The sequence below is a fragment of the Leptodactylus fuscus genome, chromosome 1, assembly GCF_031893055.1.
Source record: "Leptodactylus fuscus isolate aLepFus1 chromosome 1, aLepFus1.hap2, whole genome shotgun sequence".
Classification (NCBI taxonomy): Eukaryota; Metazoa; Chordata; class Amphibia; order Anura; family Leptodactylidae; genus Leptodactylus; species Leptodactylus fuscus.
This window is the reverse complement of record NC_134265.1, coordinates 139,382,603-139,408,062: the sequence shown is the minus strand read 5'-3', so window position 1 is coordinate 139,408,062 and position 25,460 is coordinate 139,382,603. Positions and strand designations below refer to the sequence as shown.

General features: G+C 38.6%; 1 protein-coding gene across 1 annotated transcript in view; it reads right to left on the bottom strand.

Moving 5' to 3' along the window:
- The window catches only part of CNTNAP4 (contactin associated protein family member 4), a 268,813-nt gene that overhangs the window by 41,536 nt on the left and 201,817 nt on the right, over window positions 1–25,460 (bottom strand). The window contains exons 14-17 of the mRNA XM_075277554.1: window positions 18,019–18,175; window positions 17,487–17,614; window positions 5,241–5,411; window positions 3,323–3,541 (exon numbers count right to left, since the gene is read on the bottom strand). Coding sequence (XP_075133655.1) covers window positions 3,323–3,541; window positions 5,241–5,411; window positions 17,487–17,614; window positions 18,019–18,175 — 675 coding nt within the window. The remainder of the gene's footprint in view (window positions 1–3,322; window positions 3,542–5,240; window positions 5,412–17,486; window positions 17,615–18,018; window positions 18,176–25,460) is intronic.

Genomic DNA, 25,460 nt, shown 5'->3' with positions numbered 1-25,460 from the left:
TGAGCCCCACATATAGATCACAATGTACATTTTTCCCTATCAGTATGTCTTGGAATATGGAATGGAAATCCATGCAAACACGGGGAGAACATACAAACTCCTTGCAGATGGTTTTATACCCATGGCGGGATTTGAACACCAGGACTCCAGCGCTGCAAGGCTACAGTGCTAACCACTGAGCCACCGTGTGGCCCCAAATATTATTTTTATTAGTAGTATTTGAATGGTCGTTTTAATATCGTAACTCTATTACAAGAAGTTACCTAATCTTGCTTTAAATACTATAACTTATGCAGTAACTAGAAGGTACAATTAATTTCCAAGATAATTCATGGAAATGGCTGTCTTCTAATGACTATTATTTCAATAAATCAATTTCCTCTCCTTGATAAATAGACAATCTTAAAACCCTAAAAGAGGCATTCAAGGTCAGTTAAACTCCCATGATGAATTGATTCTATTATGTCTGGGTTAATAATCACGTCTAAGTTCCTATTTAAATAAATATTGCATTCTACATGCCTGGTATTTAAAAGCTATTTCCAATATTCAGCATTCTAGCAATGTATTGGTTTTACTAGTTAAATGTAAAAATAACAGCGAGACCAGTATACAGAGATGTACTGATATGTTTTTTTTTCCCCAGACTTCATAAGAATTTGTGTAATACTGTATTAATTGCTATATTCCCCATTCCACACCATATTACAGAGGCATATCCCTTAGAGGTACTGCTTATCAGATAGGATATCAGGAAATTTTGGAGAAAAAAAAAAGATAATAGTTAGAGATGAGCGAACACTAAAATGTTCGAGGTTCGAAATTCGATTCGAACAGCCGCTCACTGTTCGAGTGTTCGAATGGGTTTCGAACCCCATTATAGTCTATGGGGAACATAAACTCGTTAAGGGGGAAACCCAAATTCGTGTCTGGAGGGTCACCAAGTCCACTATGACACCCCAGGAAATGATACCAACACCCTGGAATGACACTGGGACAGCAGGGGAAGCATGTCTGGGGGCATAAAAGTCACTTTATTTCATGGAAATCCCTGTCAGTTTGCGATTTTTGCAAGCTAACTTTTCCCCATAGAAATGCATTGGCCAGTGCTGATTGGCCAGAGTACGGAACTCGACCAATCAGCGCTGGCTCTGCTGGAGGAGGTGGAGTCTAAGATCGCTCCACACCAGTCTCCATTCAGGTCCGACCTTAGACTCCGCCTCCTCCGGCAGAGCCAGCGCTGATTGGCCGAAGGCTGGCCAATGCATTCCTATGCGAATGCAGAGACTTAGCAGTGCTGAGTCAGTTTTGCTCAACTACACATCTGATGCACACTCGGCACTGCTACATCAGATGTAGCAATCTGATGTAGCAGAGCCGAGGGTGCACTAGAACCCCTGTGCAAACTCAGTTCACGCTAATAGAATGCATTGGCCAGCGCTGATTGGCCAATGCATTCTATTAGCCCGATGAAGTAGAGCTGAATGTGTGTGCTAAGCACACACATTCAGCTCTACTTCATCGGGCTAATAGAATGCATTGGCCAGCGCTGATTGGCCAGAGTACGGAACTCGACCAATCAGCGCTGGCTCTGCTGGAGGAGGCGGAGTCTAAGATCGCTCCACACCAGTCTCCATTCAGGTCCGACCTTAGACTCCGCCTCCTCCAGCAGAGCCAGCGCTGATTGGCCGAATTCCGTACTCTGGCCAATCAGCACTGGCTAATGCATTGTATTGGCGTGATGAAGCAGTGCTGAATGTGTGTGCTTAGCACACACATTCAGCTCTACTTCATCGGGCTAATAGAATGCATTGGCCAATCAGCGCTGGCCAATGCATTCTATTAGCTTGATGAAGCAGAGTGTGCACAAGGGTTCAAGCGCACCCTCGGCTCTGATGTAGCAGAGCCGAGGGTGCACTTGAACCCTTGTGCACCCTCAGCTCTGCTACATCAGAGCCGAGGGTGCGCTTGAACCCTTGTGCAGCCTCGGCTCTGCTACATCAGAGCCGAGGGTGCACTTGAACCCTTGTGCACCCTCGGCTCTGCTACATCAGAGCCGAGGGTGCGCTTGAACCCTTGTGCACACTCTGCTTCATCAAGCTAATAGAATGCATTGGCCAGCGCTGATTGGCCAATGCATTCTATTAGCCCGATGAAGTAGAGCTGAATGTGTGTGCTAAGCACACACATTCAGCACTGCTTCATCACGCCAATACAATGCATTAGCCAGTGCTGATTGGCCAGAGTACGGAATTCGGCCAATCAGCGCTGGCTCTGCTGGAGGAGGCGGAGTCTAAGGTCGGACCTGAATGGAGACTGGTGTGGAGCGATCTTAGACTCCGCCTCCTCCAGCAGAGCCAGCGCTGATTGGTCGAGTTCCGTACTCTGGCCAATCAGCGCTGGCCAATGCATCCCTATGGGAAAAAGTTTATCTCACAAAAATCACAATTACACACCCGATAGAGCCCCAAAAAGTTATTTTTAATAACATTCCCCCCTAAATAAAGGTTATCCCTAGCTATCCCTGCCTGTACAGCTATCCCTGTCTCATAGTCACAAAGTTCACATTCTCATATGACTCGGATTTGAAATCCACTATTCGTCTAAAATGGAGGTCACCTGATTTCGGCAGCCAATGACTTTTTCCAATTTTTTTCAATGCCCCCGGTGTCGTAGTTCCTGTCCCACCTCCCCTGCGCTGTTATTGGTGCAACAAAGGCGCCAGGGAAGGTGGGAGGGGAATCGAATTTTGGCGCACTTTACCACGCGGTGTTCGATTCGATTCGAACATGGCGAACACCCTGATATCCAATCGAACATGTGTTCGATAGAACACTGTTCGCTCATCTCTAATAATAGTGTCATTTGCATGTAATTTAAAATGCAGAGAAAAGTATGTGAGCAGAAAGCTTAAAGTGAATTACTACCTATATTGGACATATATGTAGGCCTGAGCCAAATCCAGAGGCGGGTCTTCTTTTTTCAGTTACAGTATAGAGTTTAGTATATGAACCTTTGCCATGGCAAGTGGTCTCGCATAATTGGATCAAAATGTAAATCAAGATCTGAGCAATCAAAGTATAATTAATATAGCAATGATATAATATACAATAATTCAGATGCTTAATTTTTGCTTATATATTAGCACTCCCAGAGTACAGTTACCTCTTTGTCTTCTTTTTGGCATCTCAATCACATTTTGTTTTTTGGGTTCACGCTAAATAGTCTAAAGGTCTAAACTGATCTTTGATATAATTTAATTCTAATGATGAATAAAACATTATGTCATGAACATAACTTTAACATCTGAATTAAAACTTACCTATGAAGAGCTGACTGTAAAGCTGTAGCCGGATGTGTCCATCAGAAGGGGTACTGTATGTTTTTTGAGGTAAGTTGTCCAGTTGAAGAGAAGCTTCTTTGATGTTTCTCTCCGCTTTCACAAAATGCCATTGGCTGTCATTTAAATAAGTTGGTGAGCTTACGCGAACCTCTAAGGGGCCATTGCCAACATCAAATGAAAACACAACATCTGTTGGAGCTGAAATCACAGATATTTTACAGTTCAACATATTTCTCATTTGATATGCATTTGCTACATTTGCACTATAATAATTTGGTCAGATAAGTTAAGTAAAGACATTATTTTTAAAGCACCTTTAACATCTAGGATACAGTACATATGAGATACAGGCCTATGTGTGAGAAAATAGACAACGGCTTATACCGTTGTGTAAATTGTAGATCTATAAGAGGTTGGTGTTGAAAGTTTGGAGCATGAAAGAGAGTCTAATATGTTGGAATAGCAGGTAACAGATTATAGCAGATGAACAAGAGATTTAATGATAGTTTGGCCTCAATTTGTTAAAAAAACAAATTGGTGTATATACCTTAAAAACACATTTATTATGCTATTACACACATTTTCCAAATGACCTGACAAAAAGGCATGACTTAGATTAAAGTGGATTAACAGAAAGCAGGTCTGGTTTAAAGTACATCAACATGTGCCACAATTTTAATGCAACATATTAGCACAGTAAATACATTGAATTGGTGGAGAAGATGTGTAGAAAAGTGTTGAATATGATCAGCAAGCCACAGTAAATTTATCATACAAATCAGCCATTGTCATGAACTTGGCTCATCTTTAGACTGCCTACTCTGACTGTAGACTTTATAAAGATTAGACAGGGTTAGTAAACCTGCCTTCATGATTGAAAAAGTGGAAAGCAGATAAGGAGGTCTTTCAAGGTCTGGATGGAGAAGAGCAAAGGTCCTGGGAACCTTGAGAGACACCAAAAGAGAAAAGTGAGAAAAGGAAATGGTTTGTGAACAGTTGACACTAAATTCACCACTGGTGAAGTAGGAGGAAATGTAGGAGAGGGCAAGTCTGTGATGCAAAGGGATGATCAAACCTGTAAAAATGGTGGTCAACTGAGTCAAAAGATTAAGGATGAGATTAATGTGTAGTAGGAAGAGTACTATTGTGAAGTTTTGACCATTACTGTATTGGTTAAGATGGCGTATGAAACAGGATTGTAGATAGCCAAAAAGAGAGTTAGATAAAATTGGTGTATAATACAGATTAAAGTATGAGATGGGGCAGTACCTGGACAGTGAGCATGTATTGAGGTATGGTTTCTAAAGGATGGATAGTTCTTAACTCTTAAACTGTGTACAAAAATATTAGAGCAACATGAACTGTGCATGACACACTGATTCAAAGATAGACTTTCTGTGCCATGCACCACTCAGTCACATGATTCATTATGAGTTGAACTATAGCCCCATATATGATTGCATACTGTATGTCCTTCATTTTGTGAACATTTTGTTGGCAATGAATGAAAAACCGTATGTTCAGCAAAAATGAATTCATAGATAACTCAGCCACAATATGGGAATCATGACTGGGATCCTGATACGTTCAGACCGTAGGAAGTTCCTGAGTTCATGGTTGTATGCATTAGTAACATATCAAGTCAAAAGACTAACACCACTAAGGTGGTTAGAGAAAATCTTTAAAACTCTGTGAAATTTTCATTCATTCATATTTGCAAAAATGTTAAAGTTTCATTGTCTACAAATTGAAATATGGTTATGTTCATGGAAAACCCTTTAAGTTGCTTGCAAAATTGGCAATCATATTTGATCATTTCTATAATACCCATCCAGACATACATTTTTGTCATTCATGTTTATTAAATCTTTATGAAAGAATAGGGATACAAACTCACATTCAAGTTCTATGCGAATAAAATCTTTAATTCCAAGGTTTTCCAAGAATAGTCCAGAAGGTGATGCAGTTTTGAAGAAAAAAGACACATCTGCGCTAAATTCACCATCGAAGGTAGGAAAATGCAGGTAAGATGATACTGTGTTAAATGAAGCTGCATTCCAAAAACTTCCTAGGCATAAGAAAGAACACCATTGACTGAAGTATTGTGCACATTATTACATGATAACATTTTTCTTAAAAAAGCAACTTCAGTCTAAGGGTGCATTCAGACTACGTAACGCCGGGCGTGTATGAGAGCCGTACACGCCGGCATTACGGCAGACTGCCGAACACTTCCCATTCACTTCAATGGGAGCGCTCGTAAAACGCCGCTGTTACGAGCGCTCCCATTGAAGTGAATGGGAAGTGTTCGGCAGTCTGCCGTAATGCCGGCGTGTACGGCTCTCATACACGCCCGGCGTTACGTAGTCTGAATGCACCCTTAAGCCTACTTTTAATTTATAGTAGAGAACTGAATTAACCCAAAGCTCTTGAGAATTGCCCAGAGCAATCCTGAAGAAGTACTACTTCTTATGATATGCCAAGGCAAGGCTTAGAGAGAATGTTGTCATCAAGCAATCTGCTCATAGTGCCTACAGGACCACATACATGGTTATATCTTTTATATACATGGTTATATCTATTACCTGGTTTATTACATACCAACCATCTCCTTATTTTTGTTCCCACCTATATCTAAGAAACATAACAGTATTTTGGCAACAAATTGGGTATAGACTGCATAAATTTGTTTCATATAAAGAAATTGCATCGGTGGTTGGAATAACACTCAACGTACAATATTATGGAATATTGACAACATGTAAATATTGGAAAATTAATATATATATTTATCTATATAGGTATATGTTAGAGATGAGCGAACAGTAAAATGTTCGATATTCGTTTCGAATAGCCACTCGATATTCGACTATTCGATCGAATATTGAACCCCAATATAGTCTATGGCAGAAAATGCTTCGCTACAGGGGATCCTACCATTCATTCGACTCATGAGGGTCACCAAGTCCACTATCACACCCCAGGAAATGATGCCAACACCCTGGAAAGCAACTGGGACAGCAGGGGAAGCATGCCTGGGGGCATCAAGTACCTTTATTATATCGGGATCCCCTGTCAGCTTGCGATATGCCGGAGCTGACTTTTTCGCATAGGAATTGGACCAGCATTGATTGGCCAGTTTACGGGATTCGGCCAATCAACGCTGGTTCTGCCTGAGGAGGCAGAGTCTAAAATTGGTCCACAGCAGTTTCCATTCTGGTCCAATTTTAGACTCCGCCTCCTCAGGCAGAACTAGCGTTGATTGGCCGAATCCCGTAGACTGGCCAATCAACGCTGGTCAATGCATTTCTATAGCAAGATATAGCAGAGCTGGCCGTGTGGTTAGCCCGGCTACTCCAGACAGATGAAAGAGCTCTGCTCTGGAAACTCCCCACCTACACTCTCCTAAGCCCCCCCTTCTCTATAATACTAGTCGGGGAGAGGGGGCAGGGCGCTCTGAAACCCGGACCATGGACCAAAGTGGACCAAGAACAGGGAGCTGCAGGTAAGCGGACATGGGGGGGGAGGGTTTGGGTTGGGGGGTTTGGAGTTTGTAGTACTAACACGCTCAGATGGGCTATTACACTAAGGAATAGCTGAGCTGAGAGTGTTAGTAGTAATAAGGAATAGCCCAGCTGAGTGTGTAGGAGATGTAGGAGAGCTGGCAGATATGCAGCAGACTAACACGCTCAGATTGGCTATTCCTTAGTACTACTAACATGCTCAGCTGGACTATTACACTAAGGAATAGCCGAGCTGAGCGTGTTAGTAGTACTAAGGAATAGCCTAGCTGAGCTAGTCGTGTTAGTACAGGAGGAGTAGCTGGAGGGATGGTTGGATGTAGTGCAGAGCTCTTTCATCTCTGGTGTCTGGAGTAGCCGGGCTAACCGCACGGGCTCTACTATATCTCACTATAGAAATGCATTGACCAGCGTTTATTGGCCAGGGTACAGGCATTCGGCCAATCAATGCTGGCCAATGCATTCCTATGAGAAAAAGTCAGCTTGCGCATATCGCAAGCTGACAGGGATCCCAACAAGATAGAGCCCCAAAGAGCTGTGTGAGTAACATTCCCCCCTAAATAAAGGTAATCCCTAGCTAACCCTGCCTGTGGATCTGTCCCTGTCTCACATTCATATAGTTCACAGTCCCAAATTAGTTGAATGGTAAATCCACCATTCGTCTAATTTGGAGGTTATCTGTTTCTGGCCGCCAATTCCTTTTTCCGATTTTTTTTCACTGCCTACGTTGTCGTAGTTCCTGTCCCACCTCCCCTGCGCTGTTATTGATGCAAAAAACGCACCAGGGAAGGTGGGAGGGGAATCAAATTTTTAGTGAGTTTACCTCCTGGTGTGCAATTTGGAATCGAACACCTCGAACGGCCTGATATTCGATCGAATATCAATTCGATTGAACGCCGTTCTCTCATCTCTAGTATATATATTTATGGTGAATTTATCATTAAATGCCTTGCTTTGTCAACTCTTCATAAGTTTTACTACTTTTTAAGATGTTCCCTATTCTCTGTCCTATTTCCAGAACCAATAAACGCTAACATACCTTGCTATCATTAAAAATGAACTCCTGCCTTGTGTTCTCTTAAAGCCCAACCAACTGTTAAATCACCAACATTACATTTCTCCCACAACTTTGGATTTTATTGATTCTCTCAACTGTGACTTTATTTTTCTCATTAATCAGCTCCTATTATTACCTCCCTCTAATAATGAAGACAGCTTGTTTCTTCTTACAAGTGTTGAGGATCTTGGGATTAAGACACTCACATATACTCAGATACTCAGTCACTCATGTATTGTATGCTGTCTATGCAAACAATCCTTCTTTCTTTCATCCCTTTTTCACCTTAAGTCACCTTTCCATATAAAAGGTTATTTCATCGCATTTACTATCAAATGATGGATTTGGAAATGAATTTTAACACCATAAAAAAATACTTTATTCCTTTAGTTTTCAAAAACATTCAAAATGATAAAAATTCCCAAATTCAACAATGAAGCAGCTTTGAAATTCAATATATTGCCTCCAGTAATAATGTATTTCCAGCTATGAAACTTCCCTGAGTGTATTCAACAAACATAGATCCATAAAAATTATAATGGTAAATTCAGTATAAATGTACTATTTACAACAAACCTTATTAAACTAATACATATTTTTCTTCCTTGCTCCTGGTGCCTTCAGATAGAGCAAGTTTAGCTTCATCTTCTATATCTATATTTTAGCAAACTTCTTTATTTGAAGTATGAACATTAGCAGTCAATATATAGAGTTTTTTTTAATGAAAAAGATTAATTGACTTTAGAGAGTCAACCCAAGCCAGAGCAAAGAAATATCTGTTTTAATCTTTGCAGTTCTACAAGAAGTAAGAAAAATAAAGATTAGCAATCCTTACAAGGTTCAATTCGGAGTCAGGATCTCTCCAAAAGTGAGTTTAAAATTCAGTTTAGACTTGTTTTGTATGAACACTCAGAGGATTCTTAGGACTGTATCTAACCCCTTTCTGGCGATTCAATGCAAACCAAGACTTAGTAATGTCAAAGATACAGCAACAGACATTGGTGAAGGGTAAATAGATGGTAGCAAGTGGTAAACTGTCTTTTTAAAGGGGCTCCATCATTGACAATAGTTCATTTTTAGCTAAGCACATCCTTGCATAGCCTTTAGAAAGGCTATTCCACACTTACCTTTTGTATGTAAATCTCCTCAGTAGTTTTTGAATGAGTCAGATTTTATTCATATGCTAATTAGCCTTCTCCGTGCACTCTGGAAGTGTCTGAGTGCACTGTCTGCTTTATGTGTGTGCTAGCAGAGAGATGAGTCATCAGTACATTAGCCTCTGATGTACATATGCATAGAGAATAGCAGTGAGGAGTGCACAATGAGACCTCCAGTGCATGGAGAAGGATAATTAGTATAAGAATAAAAACAGAATTATTCAAAAACTACTGAGGCGATTTACATACAAAAGGTATGTGTAGAATAGCCTTTCTAAAGGCTATGCAAGTATGTGCCTAGCTAAAAAAGACTTTTCCCAATGATAGAGCCCCTTAAAAATTTACTGTTTTTTTTTTTTTTTTGTCTGGCAAGAAAAAAACAGGCCAAATTTTACAGTACCACTTTTATGGGAAAAACGAATTAAAGAAGGGAGTGTATATATAAATTCACTTGGTTTTAGCATTTAGCAAGGGAAAAAATTGCCAGAAATTGCTAAATTATAAAAGATATATAGATAAAGAGTACCACATGGCATGTCTAAATTGTCTGTCCTTGGTCTTGGACACAGTACTGACTGAATTTGAATGTTTTGACTCTGAGAATTGCAAACAAGATGGATGTGTCAGCTTCAGTAGATAATGCTAGCACTTCACCGACCTGCATAGTGTGACAATGAAAGAGACTCAGATCTTTCTCTATTATTTAAACCAAAATCTTCTTCTCTAGTCTTAACACTAAACTTCCCTAGAATCCCCACTGTGACTTAGTTGTGTATTATTGCTCTCTCTCTCAGCTAATCCCTCTAAATTCTCCCTACAACAGATGTCTTATCTTTCTGTCTGTGTTTTTACACTGCATATAAGTCATCACTGACCTCTGATCTATAGTTCTTTAAAGATTGACTGTTCCCTATCATAAGGTCTGCTTGCAAAGCATTGTGGGGAAGCCCGCTTGTCCCGTGAGCTCATGTGATTTTTCTTCTCTGCTTCCCCCATGCATTCACAGGGCAGCTTCCATTTTAGCCAGTTTGGGCAAATGAAAACACAAAAAGTTTGGATTTGTACTGACCAAACATTTTGGAAAGTTTAGGCTTAGCCTGTTTTTTTTTTTTTTTCAAACGCATTAGCTTATACCTAGTGGTAATGATTAACTTGAGACATCAGGGGATGTGACATAAGTAAAGCTAAAGAAAATCATGAAATAAATGCTGCAGATCTTATAGAGATCACAAAGCATGAATCTTCAGACAAGGCAATACTGTTCAAATATAATACCCTTTTGCTAGCAAGTCACAGGGGGGTTCTCCAATTCATGTAAAAATGCTCCTTTGCTGTAATAAGTTGTAGAGAATAGTAAATAAATCAATAAATCCAAACTAACCTTTTTTAGGTCCTGAGAGTCCGGCTGCAGCTGCTTATTCCTTTCTATTGCCGTTCCCACCAGATGATCATTCTGTTTGTGTCAGGAGACCACTGCAGCCAATCAATGGCCAGCAGTAGTGTATACTCAGTGACACTAGCCAGTTATACCGCTCTAAATCAAAGTGACGACAATACGACCAAGTAAAGCTACTAAATTTTCCTAAACTGCCAAATGGCAAATATGTGTAGTTATCCATTTATAATTCTCATGTTATCCATATCTCTGCAATATGTTTATCTTTTAGGATCTTTGGAAAGCTGAGTGACAACAAATGGATAGGTATTTTGAATACCAAACTTCCCTAGTGTCCTGATACTATCTATAAATGTACTAAATAGTATGACACACCATGCCAGATTTGTTTTTCAGGGTTCTGGGGAACATAACAGGTAATGCTGTAATAGGGGTGTAATAGGGATGCTGAATAATCAATGAATAATATAATATAAAAGGAATCCACTCGATGTAGTGTTTGACAGGTTTGCCTTTCAGACTTCTAGGAAAGCTGGATAACATAGCATGTGGAATCATAATAAGGAATACTGAATACTATATTTACCTACATAAGTCTATCATCTTCAGCAATAATCATAACATAGCTTGCCAAGATTTCTCTTTCAGGGTCCTGGAAAAGCTGAGTAGCATACTAAGTAATGCTGTGTAAAAGAGTAACTCTGTTTACTTATTTGTTTGTTTTTTTCTTATTGTGGTGATGGGGGAGATGAACATTTTTATAATATACTTCATTAATATATCAAACTTTCTGTACTCAATGGAGCTAGTAGAGATGGAGCATGTACCAAAGGGGGGTGGTTATTTCAAAAGGTTGTATCTTCAGTTTTATACCAGCAAAAATGGTTCCAGTATGATAAGAAAGCTGAGATTCTTAGCTTTCATATACTGCAAAGATTAAATTACTAGCTGTAAAATAATTAGAGATATCACTAGTTTAACACCGTCAAGAATGTGATTTTATACACATCATGAACTGCTACATATTAAGTTCAAATCTCAGGTTTTACTACAGCTAAGGGTGCATGCACACTACGTAACGCCGGGCGTGTATGAGAGCCGTACACGCCGGCGTTACAGCAGGGCTGCCGAACACTTCCCATTCACTTCAATGGGAGCGCTCGTAAACGCCGCTGTTACGAGCGCTCCCATTGAAGTGAATGGGAAGTGTTCGGCAGTCTGCTGTAATGCCGGCGTGTACGGCTCTCATACACGCCCGGCGTTACGTAGTGTGCATGCACCCTAGCACTGAAATATTGACATCATGTGAAAGCTGAAAACCATTTCTAGGTGGTATAAAACTGAAGATTAAGCCATTGAAGTGACCCCCCCCCCCCCTTTTGGTAAATGCTTCAGATCTGCATATTCACAATGTAACTGTGAATGGAGTTTCCTTAGTAACAGCTCAATTAGAGGGTTGTTAAGGAGAATGTTATAGACTGTTTAATATATAATGAATAGGGTTGAGCGATCGTGTTTGGAAAACATCAGATTCCGATCGGCGATCGAGAAAATTTCACAATCGCAATCGGAATTCTGAACACGATCTTTTTATGTGGGATCGAGATCGGTGATCTTTTCCCACAATGCTTTGCTTAGCCTTCACACTGAGTATACGCTGTATACTCAGTCTGAAGGCTCCACTGCAGTTCCATAGGAATGAATGGAAGCAGCCAGCACACAGCCTTAACCCCCTGCACGCCGGCTGTCTCCATTCATTCGAATGGGAGGCTAAACTAAACATCTCTAGCAGCTACTTACCTCTAGAGATGGTTGCTCCGGTGCCCTCCTTCTTGTCCTCTCTGCCACTCCGTGCTGAAGTCTTCTTGCCTCGCTGCCCTGCATCCCAGGTTAGTGTTTAAAGCGCTAGGTAGGCGGGGCTTGTGGCTTAGGAGAGTGTGGTCGGGTACAGGGCGGGGAGACGTGACGTTTCCCCTCACAGTACCCGCCCACACTCTCCTAACCCTCCCACACTCTCCTAACATGGCAGGGAGGGGGCAGCGAAGTGAGAAGACTGCAGCGTGGAGTGGCAGCGAGGACAAGAAGGAAGGAAGGCACCGAGCACCAGACCAGCCATCTCTGGAGGTAAGTGGACACCAGGGGGGACTAAGTAGCCAGAGGATTAAAAAAAAATCCTCCGGCTACTTTAGTGATTAACTACACAGTGTGGATTCTAACAAATGTTAGATTCCATGATGTATAGTGAATAGGATTGCTATTTAAAATCCGATCTCCGATTAATAAAAAAAATCCCATTGACTTGCATTGGGATCGGAATTGGGATCGAGATCGGGTTCGAATGAAAAATGATCAGAAATCAGATTTTAAAATCGATTCTGAAAAGTCAAGATCGGCTCAACCCTAATAATGTATAATAAAAAATAGTAAGATAGTTTAATAAAGTATATTGCAAACATGGTCACCAAACAACCCACAATGCAATAGCGAAAAAAAAAAAAAAAAAAAAGTGACTTACAGTTTAAGGACTGTTGACTATAGTAATATAATATAAAAGAAATTTCATTTCATTGAATGCTCCAAAATCATACCAGAACTTGTCAGATTTGCCTTTCATTGTCCAGGGAACACTGGTTAATATGCAAGGTACTGTTGTAATAGGGACAGCTGAGTACTAAATATACCTAAGTAAACTCTCCTCAATGATTCATAATTGTTCTTTAACTTGATAGATGTATCCATCAAGAAAGATGGGTAACATACCAGTAAGTGGTGCAATAAAGACTGATGAAACAAAATTTACCTATATAAACCTCTTTTCAAGTTATGACACAGCTAGCTACTTTTGCCTTTCAGGAATCTAGGAAAGCTGTTTGATTTGCACAAAGTAGATGAAAATCACATATATGCAATCATCTCTCTATGTTGTAATTCATGCTCTGGAGCCGCACTGCCTCCATTACACTCAATGGCAGTCTATTAGAGCACTAGACTGACTGACACCTAAGCCCCTCCCTATCACATTAAGCCCTGCCCTCTCTTGAACTTCCTGTGATGTCATGCTAGTTTTGTAACCGATCTCCAGGCAGTAATGGCACTAGTAGGAAGCTCTGTCTGCCAAATCTATGTATCTATGATATATACTAAACTGCTGAGAGCTGCAGCTCAGCAATAAATCCTGCAGACAAAATAAAAGATTAACTAAGATTAAGATTATTCCTTTTGCTTTCTAAGGTACATTACAACAACCATAACTTTTGTTTCTCCATTTTTTTTTTTTTTTGTTTTCCTAGTTGTTTTTTTCTATTCTTATTTTAATATCACTTTATTGTATATATCATTTCACATTTAAGCTCCACTGGCTGATGGGGAATAAACAGAAAAATTATTTTGTGTCTATTTTCTTTTTTTTATGTCACTCAGCATTAATACCATATTAAACCTGTATGGATGTTTATGATATGAGGGTTACAGATCAGTCAGGTTTATCGTTTAGATTTTGCATCTCCACCATTACTATTTAATGCTACATTAGTAGCTATCTTTTTCTTCAAATATCATTTTGTCATCAAATTCCCGTACCCATTATTAATGTACTGATATATACAATACATATATATATATATATATATATATATATATATATATATATATAAGAAAAGTACACCACTTTGTCCTTATAAAGCAACAAGATGGAGGGCAACACCCTCTCTCATGAACATAAATGAGTAACAGACACACATGTCCGGGTGGTGGTCATCCATGGAGGGATCCATAGGGGATCTATGGCGGGTCTGCCTTCTATCTCTTCTCTGTCATCCTAGACAAGATGTTGTGACCATTCCAGAGCCCATCAACCACATGAACAAGCATGATCCAAGCTGGAACTCTACAAGATATCCAGATTGAAGACTCCTAACTATGAGCTTCTCTGATGATGTAAACTAATGATACATTGACTGATATTTCTGATATTCTGGAAGTTTTCCCTGTTTCTGTAACAATTCATCCTTGAAGACTTTAATAAATCAACATGTTTGGTTTTTTTTTTATATATGAAAAGCCTCACTCTTAAGGCCTTCAAAATGTGATTACAGAATTCACCAAATATTGTACATTTTACATTACCTTAGAAATCCATCATGCACAATATAAAAGAGGCTGTTCTGTGCTGTATGATCATGTTTCGAATTTTGTTATATGTGGTAGTTCTATGTCTTCCTTGTAAGATTTTATTCCCTCATTCCCAATATGACAAACTTTACAGTATACTGTAATTTCGAGATGGCGTGTTTTAATTTTCCTGTTCTTAAGTGATGAGAGTTAATAACAAATGTTCAGCAGTTTTGTTTCATTGATCACATTTATTTTCACTTGTAACACCACTAAACCATTATATTATGTTTTTGTACTTTTTGTTTACTTTTTTGAAACTTTTTGCTGTTTCAAGGACTTTTCATGTACTTCGAACCTGTCTGACTTTTTGATCTTGTTTCATAAGTACATGAATCATCATCCTCTAATTGCTTCTATAATCTGTATGCGACTGTGCATTGCTCTGTAACTCTACTTGTAAGAGAATGTTATACTTGTATTCTTTCTCTACCTAAAACCCACATAAAGAGAGATTCTAGTTGCATTGACCTTAGATAGGAAGGAATAACATCCCTGTGATGAAATAAAAAAAAAAAAGATGGTACTAGTTCTTGCTTAGATGACTAAAGACTAGATATTTGCTGTAAATTGAGTCAATTTTGGTGGAGCATCCTGAGTTCCTGACAGTCTGATCTATAGAGCCCAGATTTTGACTGACCCTTTGATGTCCAAGGTGAAAGTCAGCAAACTCCTATTCTTTAATTATGAAGTCTGACACTCAGAAGTATACAGCACCTAGATAATTACATTCAGAACCATTACATAGGTAACCTTTTTCTCCTCTGCTTCAGATTTTATTGGGATCAAGAATTAAAGAGATATCCCATCTCATGATGAGGTGACATATTTCTAGTCATGTTCTACACAAGTATAGCTTTGCACTGTAATACATATGGGGAGAATTTAGCAATCTCTCTATGCCATTGTGTGAACGTAGGCTGACAGGGGGGCAGGGAAAGGGCCTAGGAAGGGAAGCCTTGGTCAAACATATTGATAATAACTCATACCAGTTTTCTGGTGTGAGTCATAACAGAAATCCAGTGGCGTAACTAAAGTCATGTGGGCCCCTGGTGCAATCTTTTGTCCAAGGCCCCCTACCTCATCCCTAAAGAGAACTCTAGATAGTGATAGTCACGGGTCATAAGGTGTTTAATCAACCTTAGTGTGGGATTCCTTGGCTTATGGGTCAGATGGAAGCTGTAATCTCAATACTGATGCCAGTGCTTATGGGCCCCCTAAGGCTCCTGGGCCTCGTGTTAGAGATGAGCGAGTAGTACTCGATCGAGTAGGTGTTCGATTGAATACTATGGTATTCGAAATACTCGTACTCGATCGAGTACTACTAGCTGTTCGAAGTTAAGTTTCGATGCAGAACCAGCATTGATTGGCAGAATACTATACATTGCCAATCAACGCTGGTTCTTCTCTTACCTTTAGAAGTCTGCTCCCTGCGCAGTTTCCCCGCGTCCTCTTCCGGCTCTGAATTCACTCTGCCAGGCATCGGGCCTGGGCAGAGCTGACCGCGCATGTCCGCTTGTAGTGCGAGCATGTGCAGTCGGCTCTGCCCAGGCCCAATGCCTAGCAGAGTGAATTCAAGGCCGGAAGAGGACGCAGGGACGCTGCGCAGGGAGAAGAATCCAGCCCGACCCTCACTCATGAACTTGGTAAGTAGAATTTGATCGAATGTTGCCTACCGCTGAAATGAGCATTTCCCCCCATAGACTATAATGGGGTTCGAAACCCGTTCGAACAGTCAAACAGTGTGCAGCTGTTCGAATCGGATTTCGAACCCCGAACATTTTAGTATTCCACCCCCTGTGGAAATCCTCCAAAGATAAGTAACAACTCTTGGTTTTCATAAATATTATACATTTCTCTTTTAAAGATGTATCACAGGAGCCCTAGTTAATGAAGTAAAGGAACTTGATGTTGTGACAATTATGAAATTGGTGCTTATATGTAGGCATAGCAGGTCCAAAGTGGTGACAATATATCAGTCGTCATGTGATGTATTACTAGCCCTCACTGAACATTGTGTACATTGAAATAAAGAAGACAGGTGTAGTTTAAAACCTCTTTTATCTATTCTGAAGGATATCTAGCTGTCTCAGTTGACAGTCAAACAAGTGACTCATAGTAAGTGTCCCTCACTACTATTCTGTAGTAACTGAAACAATACTACTGTCAGTCAAATAAAACTGAATATCTGGCATGATCATTTAAAGGATAAAGGGAATTATTTAGTACATTACATGCAGTTTTCTCCAAAGTAAATTTAAAAGCTTTTAGACACAAAGAGGAGCTGGTTACTGTATATAGTACAATGTCTTCCATATGTGAGTAAAGATAGATTAAAAACGGAATCATTTATTTTATAAAATAAAAAGAACATTTTTATGAATTTCCTTATTGAAAAGAATAATCATCAGATTTGGTTCCTACTTTGTAAATGTTAACATAGCCATTGACTGTAAAGACCCCATTATATGGGCTGAGAATTTTAGAATCGCTCTGTATAATCGTGCTGCTGACTATATTAATCGGTGTCAGTTCCATGCCTGTATTTGAAGATATAAAAGGATGCTAAAGCAGCAAAGATCTATAAGATCAGCAAAGCTGAGCATATACATGATATATCTGTGAGACAGAATCTTGTCCTACTGGCAGCTATCTTTCCCCTGACCCACCATAAACATTCAGAATTGGCCAAGCGTACATAGCCCTAACATCTGCCCTTCATATACAGTCACGTCATATGGTCAGCCAGCCCCACTGAATTGTCCGGTCAGGCAGAGGACTATCTATATGTATGGTCAGTTTAAGTCCTCCACATTTATAGAGCAAACTGGAATGTACTTACTATCTCCCCAGCATAACAGAGGCCCAATTTTATACGCAGCTTCTGAGTGGGGTCTATCTGTATCAGTAATCACAATCTGGGTCACTGGAAGATGATCTTTATTGGAGAGGAATCCTTTATCGCTTGACCTAAAAATTAAACAGTATATTATAATAATACATTTTATTCATATAACACCAACATATTGCACAGCACTGCAGTTTATTATGTATTATACATTTCATGAATCCTGAAAAGACATGTAAACAGGAGATGTCATCATAAAACAACCCCTTTAAGAATGACAGATGTAGCAGTTACCAAATGAACATTAAAGACATTAGATTAATTGTATAACACACTGAATGCGCAATTGCCGCAGCACAACTGATCTCATACTGAGTCAATGAGAAGCATGCTAGAGAAATAGTAACATATAGTAATGCTGCAGGATGTTACCCTTCTGTTGGAAGGCATTGCATCTAGACAACAATGCTACAATATAGGGAGAAAATGAGATAAATAAAACATTGCATTACAGTTGACAAATTACCATTCAGTTTTGTCAGCATCACAATTGCAATAATGTTGGGAATCCACACAATTTCCTTCTAATCCACATGCACATTTGTGTATATTTGACAAGGAACCAGTCCAGTAAGTATGTGTCTGATTATTACGTCCAACCCACCAAGTGAAGGGGATGTTGCCTAGAGTAAAAATATATTTCATATTTATTTATTAACATATTTATGGCTAAATAACAACAGACAGTATATGAACAGTCCCAAAATTAGCAACAGTTCAAACAGTTCATTGCTCAACCAACGACAAAAATTATATGTATAGTAGACTGAGTATGAACTAAGAGGGTTGCACGGAATCCAAAGCTCTGGATTGAATAGGGGCTCAATATAAGCACAAAAAATGGTAAAAATTCCAGCATAACATATATAAAATGTAACTTTTATTTCATATCAAGGGACTGATTATGGGACTGATTATGGTTTCACGAAACACGTAAATACCTGGTTTTAATCCTGTTTCTTGGATCCTTGTTACATGGACGTGTTTTTTTTTTTATCATGATATGAAGTAAAATTTACATTTTATATATGGTATGCTGGAATTTTTACCTTTTTTATACAGTATATAAACTCTGATACAGTGAGGCTTGGTTCACTTCTGCGTTCAGTACTCCATTCGGGGAGTTCGCTTGGAGACCCCCTGAATGGCATACCGAACACATTAAAAAGCAGTTAGCAAAGACTATAATGGGGTCCATGTGTTTACTAGTGGTGTCTGTGGAGAGAAAAGTGTTGCTTGAAGTACAGTACTTTTGTCTCCACATAATTCGTGCGGACACCGCATGGAAAACACATGGACCCCATTATAGTCCCTGTGGTTTCTTTGCTAACTACCTTTTAATGCATTCGGTATTCCGTTCAGGGGGTCCCCAAGCGGACTCCCAGAACAGAAGACGGAATGAAGATGTGAACCAGGCCTTAAATTACTTTTCTAAATTAAAAACTCTTAACGTGTAATATTTTATTATCTATCTATCTATCTATCTATCTATCTATCTATCTCCTATCTATCTCCTATCTATCTCTCTATCTCTCTATCTCTCTATCTCTCTATCTATCTATCTATCTATCTATCTATCTATCTGTCTCCTATCTATCTATCTATCTATCTATCTATCTATCTATCTATCTATCTATCTGTCTCCTATCTATCTATCTCCTATCTATCTATCTATCTATCTATCTATCTATCTATCTATCTATCTATCTATCTATCTATCTATCTATCTGTCCTATTTAGTGTCATTGAACAATTGTCTGTAAAGTTCTTGCCAATAATTTAGAAACAAATAGGAAACTGAAAGTAGCTCACTAGTAAGTCACATTCTAATCCCTTTATATTATACTTTATCATAATGTAGCTGTTCTATATGTGAATTTATTAAGACATAGGCTCTTCTTTTAATGTGGTTTGAAATGGAAGCATTCAATTTTGAAAAAATACAGGATCAATATTCATATAAATATATATCAGACCACATATAGCTTTGGGTAACAAAATAAGACAGACAAAAGGGAGAAAGAATGTTCTATAGTAGAGTTGCCTAGTTTATTGCAGTCTATATGTAATAATATGTAAACCAGATCACACATGACTTTTTGTAACTAAAAAAGTAATGTAGATAGATGCACTGTGGTAGAGTACACAAGAGTTTTCAAAAGAATATTTTCAAGGTTTCTTTACATTAAAAGCAGTGAGACCGTGTAACTTTCTGCCACAGGTTGTTCTGATTGTTTAGTTTGTTGAAAGATTTTGGACGCCTTTATGAAAAAACCCAAGAATGATTATCTGTTTGTTTGCAGATTAATCCTGGCCAAGATAAGATAAGATTTTTTCAGTACATGAGGTCACACCGTGCCTTTTGGTGTATCCATTTGTTTTGGGTTTTTTTTGTTTTTTTTTATAATGTCTATGCATTGCCTTATCTTACGGATTTGTAAATAAAATTGCTTTAAGTTTTCACAATTCAAATTTACACACATTTACATAATGCATATGCTAAACCACACCATATAACACAATTTGAAAGATGTATATTAGGATGCATAGTGTATCTTGAAATATATGGTTAAATTTACAACCTCCCCTGATACATTGCAGATTTATTTTGAGTTAAAAGATGTTTTGCAAATAACCTAATTTTTCATTATTGTCAAATATTTTACTTTTATTAGTGGGAAAGAGCACCAGGAGTCTGCATACTCACTGAGGCATGATATTAGAATCATTTATCTTGAGAGGCTCACGTCTACTTTTTAAAATTAAAGGTGAAGAAAGCATCATGCTAAATGTAAGCATCTATTTTCTGCTATATTTGTACAAATGAGAGACATTAAAATTGTTTTTGTAAAAGGCATAATATGGGAATAAATGCAAATGCAGCTCATATAAGATGTTGCTAATGAAGTGATATTGTATATTTTTATTATGTTTTATGTTTACCCAATTTAATGAGATATAAATATACTAAACTGTAATTGCATTGTCATTATTCTAAAGAAATTTTCAAGCAAATAAACGTTATGTCCTCATAAACTCATTGATAAGTTCATCTACCGTAAGGTTGTAAGCTTCACCTAGCAGTATCTACAGACAACAGGAATCTGCATGATATCTGTATACTATAAACAATTGCATATAGTTCATATACTGTATATTATTACACCACCGGATTTCCTTTCTTATATATTTTATAGCTTTGCCAAAATCTGGAATTAACCCAAGCAGGACAATTGCACAAAAATGATATATTTTTTTTATTATTTGTTATGCCACACAAGGGCTTCTTTTTAAATGTAGCAATGCTTAGATCATGCTTTGCTTGCTTTGCTATGGCAGTAACACGCCCATACTTATTAAGTCTCTTTTCTCCAGAAAACACTAGAAATTTTTTTGGAAAACTATCTAAGAGCCCCTTCACACTACGGATACGCTGCTTGATTCTGAACGTTAAACACGTTCAGAGTCAATGCGTATAAAGCAGATCCCATTCATTTCAATGGGAGCCGGAATACGAGCGCTCCCCATTGAAATGAATGGGCTGCTTTTTTCTCTACGAGCGCTCCCATTGAAGTGAATGGGAAGCGTTCATGTGTACGGCTCGGAATGAGCAGAGCACCGGGCCCCTTCACAAGGCGAGCCGTAAACGCAAGCGCTACCCATTCACTTCAATGGGAGCACTCGTAGAGAAAAAAGCAGCCCATTTATTTCAATGGGGAGTGCTTGTATGCTGGCTCCTATTGAAATGAATGGGATCTGCTTTATATGCGCTGATTCTGAACGTGTTTTAATGTTCAGAATCAGGCAGCGTATCCGTAGTGTGAAGGGTCCCTTATCTAAATTTAAGTGTATTCTCTGCACCCTGTCATTCCCGTAACCAATAATTAGATAGAATAAAATAAAAGTTTTTAATACGTCCATGCATATAAAGTGAGGGGACCCTGGATTATATTTGATCTTGTTGGTGGACGCCATAGAGATGTCCATTGATGTCACCATCTTTTTTATATGTATGTGCAAACTTAGCCTTAACCTATGCCAGATTTATTACCATGCCTGATGCTGAGTGATAAATCTGATGTATCTTTAGATTGCCTAGTCTAAGTTGACACCATCTACCAGCTATCTTAGTTTCTCACAAGAAAATTCACATAGTTTTGTCACATTTGTTTACACTGGGTGTCTCATCATCTTTGGCACCAAGCCATGCCTTCTTGTTGGACAAGGCGACAAAAGTATCTAAAACACAAAGTACTGTAATACAAAATGTATTGTAAGGCATGTATCCCGTTTTTAGCAAGAATTACACCAGAATGCATTTTCATTGGCAAATCTGCCTTGTACACCACTCCCTCCACTTTTGAAAGCTGCATGGAAAAGTGGGCATGGGTAGCCTGTTTTGCATGGTTTACACTATATTTTTCCCAATATTGAAGTGATTTTTTTGCACAACTCGCTTTTGTTTCTTAATAGTATAACATATCCATTTAACTACTTTTAGTCTAAGTCCACATTTTAGATACACAGCTAAAATATGCAATGAAAAGGCAGAAAAAAAGCTTCAGAAAAAGCTGCAGAGAAAAAGCATCTACATTAATATTTAAATTTTATACTGAAATGTGTTAGCTAAGTTCACATCTGCATTAGAGTTTCCGTGTCTTCGTAACAGACTCAGAACACAGCATCCGCCGAAAATCTATTAGAGAGAAAGGTTCTGTACAGAAAAGTTTTCTCTCCACTCGTTTCAGTACATAGACGACAGAAACCTGACGGAGATCTGGTGGACCTCATTGCAGTCTATGGGGTATCTGGGTGTCCACAGATATCCACTGTTTTAGCTGACACGCGCTACATACTTTGGAAACAAGTGATGGAGAGCCCAGCACAAGTGTGAATCTAGTCTTACTGTGATTTAATAGAATTTTTATTTTTTGTAAAGTGCACTGTTTCCACAAAGGCCAAATCCACTGCATTTTTGCAATACGTGAGCCTCAGAAAGGCATAATAATAATAATAATAATAAATAATAATAATAATAATAATAATACTAATAATAATAATAATAAATTTTATTTATATAGCGTCATATCTAAACGGGATAAGGTATACATAATTGAAGCCTATGAGTATTAGGCAATATACAATCATATAGATTTTGGTGGCTACAGGGGTTACCGTGTATACTCGAGTATAAGCCGACCCGAATATAAGCCGACCCCCCTAATTTTACCACAAAAAAACTGGGAAAACTTATTGACTCGCGTATAAGCCGAGGGAGGGAAATGCAGCAGCTACTGGAAAATTTAAAAAATTAAAATGGTCGGAGTTTTTGGGTTCAGTAAGTGCTGGGGAAGGGGAGGGGGTGTTTTGGTTGCCTGTCTGCCCCTTCCCTGAGCTTGAGGACTGTTTTTTCTTCCCCCACTTGAAATTCAGTCTGGCTGAATATAGGGTATCTGCAATGCTCCTATTAACCCCTTCTCGATGGAACAAGAGCACTGCAGATCCCCTATATTCAGTAGACCGGGCACTGTCAGACACAGGGATACCTAATGTGCATGTGTTTCACAGTCATTTTCTACTTTTATATGTATTCTAGGGAAAGGAGGGATTAAGAACTTTTATTTTTAATTTTTTTTTTTTTTTGCACTATTTTATGGGAGAGTCTATACATTGATATGATATTGTGGCTGGTCATAGACCCCCCCTCACCCTCCTAAGAAAAGAAAAAAAAAAATTTTTTTATTGACTCGAGTATAAGCCGAGGGAGGCTTTTTCAGCACAAAAACTGGGCTGAAAAATTCGGCTTATATTCGAGTATATACGGTATATGTTTGATGAAAGCAGACACAGAGCCTTAAGAAATGTCCTCATTCAGCACTTATACCGCTGGACCATCTTTCATATTCACATGGCTTGGACTGTGAATTTAAGTAATAGTAAAGCTGCTTCTTCCAGTTAAATTGATTGTGGTTTGGTATATTACTATATGAGTCTCAAGAGGAAGTTCATTAAAATTAATGTATCTATAATTAAGTTAATTCATATGCCATTTGTACTGCAATAAATTATTTACTGTTGAAATGGCCATTATTGAATTGCATGTGAAGCATAACCTCATGTAATAAAACTGTTATATTCAATTTAAAATGAATTCTTAATAGATATATTCCTCCCTATACCTCTAATGAGAAGGAAGCAGCAGCGTAATGAATGGTATCTGTCACATAGTAATTAGGTATGGTATTCTTAGTCCATGTCTGAAAGGGTATTTCCTCCTTTGATATAAATATAATCTCTACCGACCATCACTTTTTATCAAGAGTTATAAAATGGTAAATGTCCCGGCTTCAGCAGAGACATTTTTAAGGTACTGTAAAACATGTAGGATCAGAAATTTCTAAAATTGTTTTCAGCCATTTATACAGGTTACCTATTTTCTCATCTTAGACAGGGATATGGCTATAAAGGATTCATGCAACCTTTAAAACGGATTTCTTTTAAGTTAAGCATTTAATATTAATACTTTCTGGAGGAAAACTGCTAAACTAGAAGACTTAAAGCTTACTTTAGCTTCAAAACTGAAAGTTAAAATATGACTGCAGTTTAGTCCAATATCAGACAGTCATAGATATAGAGAGTCTAGGAAGGTGAGATAGGAGGAGTTGTTTGGTGCAGTCTTCACATTGTAAAAATGTAAACTCTTTTTATTGTTTCCCCCCAACAATAAATCTCTGAAAGGGTTAAAAAATAAAAATAGATTTAAATTTAAATTTTTGAGCTAGTTTTGGGACTAGAAAACCACCAGTACTTTTTATTTTTTAATTTAAAGGGAGTCTACCACCATTGAAATCAGTTCTAACCCACCATGCTGTTATAGAGGCCATACTGGTGAATGGGAATTGTAAAAAAAAACAACAAAAAAAAAACAGCTCTACAGGTTCCCGCCAGACAGGATTTCATATCTCAGACTTCTGGACCCATATGGGAAAGACAAAAGTGTAGAATATTGGTGCTAATGTACTTTAACACACCTATATCAAGCCCTCGGCATTCAAGTATAAATTATTTAAGTATTGAATTGATTTAAATGAGAAATTGGAATCTTAAACTAAAGGGTGAACTCATATAGTCCCTGGATATATAAACTCTACAAATACATCTATATACTCCTCAACATTGAAATTACAACACCATAAACAAATATCTTGAAATTCTGAAAATCACAGGATTGATCGACATATTCAAATGATTAGTAAAACTGAAAATTTCTGAAGAGGTTAGATCTCCATTCCAGACTTTGTTGCTGTCTTGCTGTACAACATTGTAGCTTTTGAGAGCAACAACATGAGGTTAATGGAACACCTCTAGCTGGACATCTGGCTTGTAGTCCAGGGTTGTGCAAGCGCCTTTTGATCGTTTATGTCAACACTATTTTCCACCCTAGTCTTTGGAGGTGATAAAGTTTTATGTTCAAATTCACATGCAGTACAGAATAAATGAATGGATCACAACACATCATTCTCCTAATCTGACAACCTATCAGTTCGTTTCCGTGCACCTTTTGCTGCCATTCCAGTTCATTGTTGTTATCCCAACCACTGGGACATGCAACATTGAACAGTACTGACATATTGTCCTAAGGTCTCCCAAATCCACCGCTCGGTGCTAAGCCAGTCCAAGACAGCTTGTCCTGGACTGGCTTAGGTAAGCAAAAATGCCGCCCTCCCTGGCACCCTGGCATAGCGCCGCCTGAAGCGGTCGCTTCAGGTCGCCTCATGGGAGGTGCGGCGCTGGTGGTCCAGTGCGGGTCTTATCTAGGCCTCAGCTCCAGGTGTGAGTCTTTGTCTCATTACTGGGCCAGAAAAGGCTGCAGATTCTGTAATCCAAGACAATCCATGGAATGAAAGG